Source organism: Capsicum annuum, chromosome 11, assembly GCF_002878395.1.
Source record: "Capsicum annuum cultivar UCD-10X-F1 chromosome 11, UCD10Xv1.1, whole genome shotgun sequence".
Taxonomy (NCBI): Eukaryota; Viridiplantae; Streptophyta; class Magnoliopsida; order Solanales; family Solanaceae; genus Capsicum; species Capsicum annuum.
Window position 1 is genome coordinate 13,396,004 of NC_061121.1, and position 8,193 is coordinate 13,404,196.

General features: G+C 35.9%; 1 protein-coding gene across 8 annotated transcripts; it reads right to left on the reverse strand.

Moving 5' to 3' along the window:
• Positions 1–2,552: 2,552 nt before the first annotated feature.
• LOC107848429 (pre-mRNA-processing-splicing factor 8A) lies at positions 2,553–7,660 on the reverse strand. 8 transcript variants are annotated; one of them, XR_007047187.1, is made up of 7 exons: positions 6,871–7,009; positions 5,944–6,043; positions 4,894–5,023; positions 4,297–4,362; positions 3,629–4,189; positions 3,051–3,102; positions 2,553–2,971 (listed from the first exon to the last, which is right to left on the reverse strand). XR_007047187.1 is itself a non-coding variant. In XM_047399502.1 (7 exons), the coding sequence occupies exons 1-3, from the start codon at positions 7,254–7,256 to the stop codon at positions 4,326–4,328; spliced, it is 528 nt and encodes a 175-aa protein (XP_047255458.1). In that variant the 5' UTR covers positions 7,257–7,660; the 3' UTR covers positions 2,553–2,971; positions 3,051–3,102; positions 3,629–3,924; positions 4,080–4,189; positions 4,297–4,325. The 8 variants fall into 8 exon arrangements, 7 of the variants coding, with proteins under 7 accessions (XP_047255458.1, XP_016548685.2, XP_047255459.1 ...); XM_047399502.1 differs by lacking the exon at positions 5,944–6,043 and having other exon boundaries at positions 3,629–3,924; positions 4,080–4,189; positions 4,919–5,023; positions 6,871–7,660; XM_016693199.2 differs by lacking the exon at positions 5,944–6,043 and having other exon boundaries at positions 4,919–5,023; positions 6,871–7,660.
• Positions 7,661–8,193: the final 533 nt, after the last annotated feature.

An 8,193-nucleotide genomic window follows, 5' to 3' on the forward strand; every position in this document is an offset into this window, starting at 1 on the left:
GTGAAGGGGAGAGAAGTTTACATCAGATATAATCGACGTAACAAAGGTATCTATATATGTATATACTTGTCATTTTATTCTCTCACATTCATGCATGGTTCGAGGAAGGGGTACACTCTAATGGGGTGTGATGTAGCCTGTCCTGGCTCAAGCATCCATGGTTGATCTGTACCATTGCTCCGAGGCCCTCCTTTATTCTGTCATAATCATAATGCTAATTCATTTAACTTAATTTAAAGGTCAATTTTGTCATGATAATGATCATATTGTATTTAATTTTCTTCAGGCCATGGCGAGAGGGCAAACTCTCCATCACATAGAGGTAGATTTCACAACAGTGGTTCTGAGTCGCGAAGCCGGCCTCAAAATTCTGATGGACACAAAGGGAAAAGGTTACCAACAGCAGAGCTACAGGAGGAGGGGCACTAACTATAATTAGTGTTGGCGTAGCCTTGCAGTAGTAGGCTTAAGTTGTATCATGAATCCTTTTTGTGATTGCGCATCTTCATGTTAAAGGTACAATATTTTTTGGCTCAAAGTCTCCAACATTCAGCTAGTTACATTATATTATCTCATCTCGTGTATTATTTTGAAGGACGACTTTTTGGAGTCCAGGATCTAGATACTATCACTTGTCTTCATGTTCGATACATGGAATACTTGTCTTTGAAAAAATGAAGTGGTGTTATTAGTCTAATGGGGTTGTGTTCATCGTTTTTGAACTATCTAGAGGGTTGCACCTGGTGGAAAAATCAAGCACACAACATAGTTTATCATCACTTGATTGATGACATTCCTAGTTGCTCCTACATCATCAATCTCATACTGTTCATCCTATGCAAACATGTTCCACAAATGATAAATAGAATACTAGAAATAGAGGTTTTTCCAACCGCGAATCAAGGGAAATTAGTAATTTTTTAGTAGTGACCCGATATCCCTTTTCAACTTTGTCCCTGTCAAGGATAAAAGTTCATGTTGTCCAGGATTCTACTAAGTATAGTCCTCAATCTTTCTCTATAGTAAACCTCCTGATGAATTACGTGCAATCTGGACAGTCAGCCTGCGCTAGCTAGAGACTTTTCGTATATTTCCTTCCATGGTCGTCTTCCTACCTACGATTTGAACTTGGAACCTCAAGGTAAACTTTGAGCCTATGTTGCTCGGACTCTTCAAGAATGTTGACAGGTACGTGTCGGATCCACCAAAATAGTATAATTTTAAAGGATCCGATACCGGTGTGGTAACATTTTTGGAGAGTCCAAGCAACTTAGCTTTGAACCCCTCAAACCACTAAGCCAACCTCTTTGTCGTGTGTCAGTGGAATCAAAATCTATGCAGTATATGCATAAAAAATAAAAAACTTACCTTACATATACAGTGCAATTTTTTGCCGAGGGTTTGGCTGAGCGCCTCTGGTCCCGAACCCCTAGATCCACCCCTGGCTGCAAGAGTGAATATGAGTATTTATCTCAGCTTCCCCCAACTATAATGTTTCCAAATTAGCAATACTATTTCTAACAAGAACCGTTCCAGCCCCTGTAAAATGCTGTTAATTCTACAATTAACGACATACTTAATGTAATCCTACAAATGGGGTTACGTGCAACACTACTAGTAGTAGTACTCGGTAACCCATCCAGAAGGAGTCAGCAGGGGTGGTATGCACAGATCTTACACTTGTAAAGATAGAGAGAGAAATGATGTTATTCTATTTCTAGATTTTATTGGCTCACGCAATGTGACTTGATCTAACATTAATGTGCAACACTACTAGGAGTAATACTTGGTAACCCATCTATCATGACTGACTCCAGATGTTACAATAACAACATGTTGAGTGTGTCTCATGCGGGGAAACGTTGTTTCCAGTAGATCCTTTTCTTAGATATTTGGAAAAAAATAAAGATACCTTTTTCAAAAAAATAAGTGACTTAGGGCCCGTTTGGATGGGCTAAAAAAAGTGATTTTTAAAAAATTCTTTAAAAGTGTTGAACTTATTTTAAAAATAAGCAGATACGTGTTTAGATAAAAGTGCTGAAACTAAAAAAATGTTATTGATGTGTTTGATAAACAAGTGCTTTTAAACACTTTTTTTGGTCAAAATTTCTAAACTACCCTTAAAGTTGTTATCAATATATAGAGTTGATTATTATTAATTTTTATTTCTAATATAGAGTTGACCTCGATAGGATGATAATAGTCTTTTTGTGGGATAATAGTTTTTTTGTCGAGGTCATTTTGAATTTCGTTTAGTTTAATAATTTGTGAAGTGACTTGAAAATATTTAAGTGTAGATACTTAAAATGTGAACTTTTCATTTTAAATTTAGTTTAGTTTAGTAACTTGTGAAGTGAATTAGTGACTTAAATGTTTAGTTGTAGGTACTTGCATTACAAAAACGCTGGTAAATTGTGGCAGATGTTTTGTCAATTTGTGACAGTTTTTGACCTCGACAAATTAGTTGTGACAGCATTGACATTAGAAATAAAAATGACCTCGACAAAAAGACTATTATCCCACAATAAAATACTCTATATTAGAAATAAAAATAACTAATAAAAATGACCTCGACATTTTTATTTCTAAAATGTTCTTGTGATCCTGTCAATTTGTGGTGTTCTATAAATCCCACAATAAAATACTAATTGTTTTCTTAGAAAATTATGTAGGGAGTTTTCAACCACTACAATATGAAATTAGTGCTTAAAAAATAATAATTGATGGCAATTTAATTCCGCCATAATCCATCATCTTCTCCATCGTTATGTATGTATCTCCTCGGTTTATCATTAGACTAGTAATCAGGATAGAGCGTGGAGTACATGCTATTTTTCCTGTCATTTGCCGTTGTCGTGTCCTGCTCCTGCTGGTTTATCTATGCTCTGCTAGGAATGGACCAATTTATTGGCACTGCAACAGGTGTTGGCTTGGGTTTAGTAGTAGTGCAACTGATCTTGTACTTCATTTACTGTTTAAACAAGATTACATTTGCTGCTGATGAGTCCATATGGATGGGAAAATGGCATAACAATAATGTTAAGACATACCATGATGGGAAGCAATCAAATTTTCATGAACATAATCAGCACTCCAACCAGCCTGAGCTTGTCGCCGTTTCCAATTTGACCAAAAAAAATGATAAAAGCTAGTCAGTCAAAGTCAAAAGTAAAACTGGTAGGTTGCACAAGAAATAAGTCATTTCCCCATTCTGAAGTATTTCGTATAGAACTAGAATAAGGACCAAAAGAAAGCATCCATTAGATTTCAATATTACACGTATATGAAGGATTACCAACTATAATGCGAAGGAATCAATAACTGTGCCACCAAGGTGGCCAAACAGCACAACGTTCCAAACCAAAGTGTAGACAAGTTATAGAGGATCAAGTTCGTGGCATCTTGACCCCTGTTGCCTAGAGGCCAACCCTACATCTTCAAATTATCTGTTTCGTTACAACGGTCATTAAATTGATAGTAGTTTTCTTTTCTTCTCTTCTAGATAGAACAGAATAAAAGGTCCAAAGCACAACATTAGGACAATTAACGTCGAATTGATATGCAAAGATTCAGAGAAAGAAACCAAAGAGAAGATTTATCATCTTAATTTTTGTTTTCACTTTATTACCTGATTGACAAGTTGGTTTTTGAATTTGTCAGGGTTCATTTTTCTCTCCGAGTGAAATGCATAAGATACTTGGGCATCTATCCCCATGCTGAAGTAATTCCAGAACCCTCCACAAAATGTATGGAAACCTTCCATGTTCAGTTCATCAGAAGGAGAAACCCAGTGAAAGGCATGCAAAGAATGAGGCAATTCCAGCGGTGCGATAGGATCACAAGAACATTTTTTGGGTGCTCTCATCCTCATTAGAATGTGCCAACTGTCCATCTTCTTTTACCGGTTACATGGGTAACGGATGGCTAAAACCAAATGGGCAGTATACTATTAGTAGTGGCTTTAAATGGAGGCTCGGAGAAGAACCACAAAAACAATGATGGAGAGCGGTATGGAACACAACAAACATCCCAAAACATAGTTTTATCTCCTGGATTGCAATGCACGGAAGATTACTCACGAAAGTAAAGCTAGCTCATATGGGATTATGCCAAAATATAACTTGCTTGCTACGTGACAGCTATCCCGAAACCATGGAGCAACCCTTTTTGTACTTATTCAAGCAAATGCCTGCATAAAAAGCTATAAGCCTATAGAATCTTAAGTTGTTGAGATAAAGAGAATCTAGCATTCTTATTGGCATGAAAAAACATGTTAATCCAAAGTGATAAACTTACTATTTGGTATTTCTATTTCTGATCCAATCTTAAATTGGTCCAGTAAGTCGATTGCTTGACAGGTACCTTGCAAAGAAAAATCTTTAATACAACTGATATCAATATGAACAAAAAACTTCAAAATAAATGAATCAAGCTTTGAAATTCAAAAAAGAAAATCTTTAAAAAAGACTCGTGTTGAAGTCATGGGCATGACATAGAGAAATGTTGGATATTTAGCTTCTAAAGATTGAGCGTTGTATCTGACATTGTCTCTATAATCCATGAAAACCATCAGGCTCGGGTCATATGGATTGTTAGCGACCTAAAATTTGGAAAAACAATAAAGGACCATACTATTACAAAACCAACCAAGCTTAGATGTTCATGGCATAATATAGCAGTTGCCATTTTATCCGATGAACAGGAAAAGTCTGATCCTAAGTTTGCAATAGAAACGGAATAGCCAACGTGAATGCATCTATTTGAGACGAGCACTTATCTGTTACCGTAAAACTAGTAAGGATGGACTGACAAAGAAAAGTGCAGCAATTTGCTCACATAAACTTGTAGCGTTTAAGTATTCGAGTGCATAACATGCAAAAATTTCAGAATTACTTAATCTTTGGTGATCTTTCTCTACCTCAACTTCCACTCCGTAAGCTGTTTGAACAGAAATTCTGGGACCTCCCACAACTCATACTGCAAATATTTCCCCGAGGCTGCTCCAGACGCAACAGTTACAAACCTGTTATCGCAAGTTAGAAAAGTTTCAAAACGAGCTTAGCACTCTTATGTCGATCCCTAGTCTGGATAAAATAGAGGAGTTGCGGTAGGTTGACAACTAGCGTAAAGCTATTCAACCCAATCACATCCCTACAGAATGTAGAAGTACAAAGAGGATAAAGTGAGAGATCATTGATATAGTTTAGTCATTTCTTTCACAGAATTCCAAATGAACCAATTTTCAGGATCAACACTATTTTGGTGTATGTTGTATGTGTTACATGTTCTCATGTGCATAAAAGGAAATTATGTGCTATAGCAATATCTGTGTTTGACCCGTTAGTGGACTACACTGGGTATGTTGTTGATGATGTAACAATATCTGTGTATGTTCTTGGATGTTAAATGATGTTTGGAACCTGTTAAACTGAATTCAGATTCGTTTCAAGTAGTTCAACCTACGTACGAGTAGAAAAAGAGAACACTTAAATATCTCTGGTGCAATGGGAAGGAAAATTGTGATTCACGAGATAAGAGAGGAATAAGTGACACACAAGAGATGTGATCTTATAACCTGAGATCAAATTCACTTATGCTTAGGTCAGTTGCTGAAATCTTTCTAAAGGGGAAAAAATAGCACCCACGGGTTATTTCTTATTTCCTTCTTACTTATTGGGAACATCCGTAGGAGAGTTCTTGGACTCGCTACACCCCGAAATCGCATGGAAACTCAAGTTTTGGATCTAATGAAGTGGGATTTGAGAATTTGGAAGGCTTCAACCATTGGAATTCCTACTTTCTTCATTCACACCACTCTAAAGGTGACCCAAACAGCTATTCAAGGTTTTTAAGTTTCGAATACTCAAGAGGTAACTTTTAACCTCAACCTCAGAACTTATGAGTTTGAGTTCTTTTAACCATGGATTTTGAAAGCTAACTCACTTGTGTCATGACTATTATGTTGACCTCAAACCAGCAACTGATACAATGAGCTGCCACTTGTTGAAAACCGATGTAGAAGACAATGCTTGGGAAATTGTTCCTGCATAGTGTATGCATACGACTCAGATATCGACTGCATGTCATGGAGTAAGAACTTGACTGATATTCAGCAGTTTCAAAGCTGGGAAAGATCTCTATATTCACGTGGCACATTCAGAGCTTGGTATGTATTCTGGAGCCCAATGAAAGACTCACTATCCACCTAGTAGCTTAATCAGTCATTTGAGATAGTATGGACTTAATTGAATACCATATATCTACTTTAAGTTGCTTACTTCTGTATAGAAATGATAGTTGTTCACCATTTGTGTTTGCTCGGTGTTGCAGATTATCGTAAAGACATAAAGAAAATTGTAATTCCAGTAATCTTTAGTTTTCATGCACTTTGTGTTTGTTTGTTCCTTTGTTGTACAAGGATTGCCAGACGTAGAGGTAAAACAAACTGTAAAGTTTTTGTGTTATAAATTTAGAAGCATTTTGTAAGCTATAGTTGACTTATATCCCTACTGATATTAGGAGCGAAAAGAAAAGAGGTAATTTTACTTGGTGACAGAAGTGCAGTTCTTAAACATACTAGTTAATAAAAATACTGCTCCTTAAACATAATCAATATATATTCCACACCTTCCTATCAAGGGTTATGTCCTCCGTAAGTTGTAATTGCTCCATATCATGCCTAATCACCTCCCTCCAATATTTATTCGGTCTACCTATGATATTATACACTTAAAATGCAAAAATTCAAAATTGCCAAAAGATACAACGAATAGATTACCCACATTATCTGATAATATACACCTAAAAATGCACAAATTCACGACTAAAAAATAAGATTCAGCGTTCAGAATTGCAGAAAAATTAAAATACCTAATAATCTTGCGGACATGTTCCGGCGGCATATCTTCCTTCTGCGTTTCAACGAATCCGAACTTCCGTTTATCACTATACCGATTAGAGTTAAGCTGCATCCATTTCCTCGCTTTCTCTTCAAGCTGAGCCTCAGTAGGCAAAACAGTATACGACAGCGGCGGTAGAGGTGGTCCAGAACCGCTAGCTCCTCCAACACTTGTACCCGGAGGCATTATAGACGGCGGTCCTGAACTAGTACCAGGTGACGGATGCATCAGCTGCGGCGGAGGTTCCGGAGGTGGCCGCATCATTGACGACGGTGGCGGTTGTGGTCCTTCTCCGCTAGTACCCGGTGGTGCTATGTTACTATTGTTCCACATATCTTGTCCGTTTCCCCTCCACATAGCTTCGTTAGAAGACGAAATCTCAAACTACATAGAACAAATACTCGGAAAGTGCAAAACCCTAGCTACATAAAGCAAATCGATTCAGAGGGAGACGGAGAGGGTTGATATGGTAGAGGTGAAGTAGAAAAATGTTATAGGGCTACTTTGGAGGTTTATAACGAAGAGGGTAACACCGACTAACCCAATACATGTAAGAAAACAACATATTGAACTCAGATATAAATTCTATAGCAGAAAATGAAAGAGTACGACGAAGTATGAGCCTTCATTGTCCCAATTGCACTTTTGCACGATGAAAAACGGGAGTTGAACAAAGAATTGTGGATAAGGAAAATCGTGCCTTTGGAGAAGGAAAAGGGAGGGAAGAGGGGAATTTTGCCGCGCATAATTTTTACTCTAGTTTACTAATTACTCTCCTAATAAATATTGAAATCTAGAAAGATGGTGTGCACTTTTATTTTTTTATGACATGTTAATGCTTTTTCTTATTTTTCTCTTTTATTTTAATATTTAAATAAATAATTTTTTCAAATGGAATTAACTTACCTATAATTTATTTATAATCTATAATCTATAATTTATATCTATAATATATTAAAAGTGTAAAATATCTTTAGAAATATTGTCTAAATGTTTTGGTCTTCATTAAAAGTCTTTACTTTAGATAAAATCGTCTTTTTTCATTATTTTTTTAATATTTAAGAGTTAAAAATTAATTAAATATATTTATGGCAAGACCTTTTTTTAATAGAAGTCATCAGAATTTCACTATTTTTTCTAATTTAAAAGTTAAAAATTAATTAAATATATTTATGGTAAAACATTTCCTTACTAGAAGTCATCAAAATTAATGACAACTAGTATTTTTTTCATTAGTTTAAAATTTTCAAATCAACTAAAATTGATTTTTAGAAGATTTGAAAAATATAGAAAT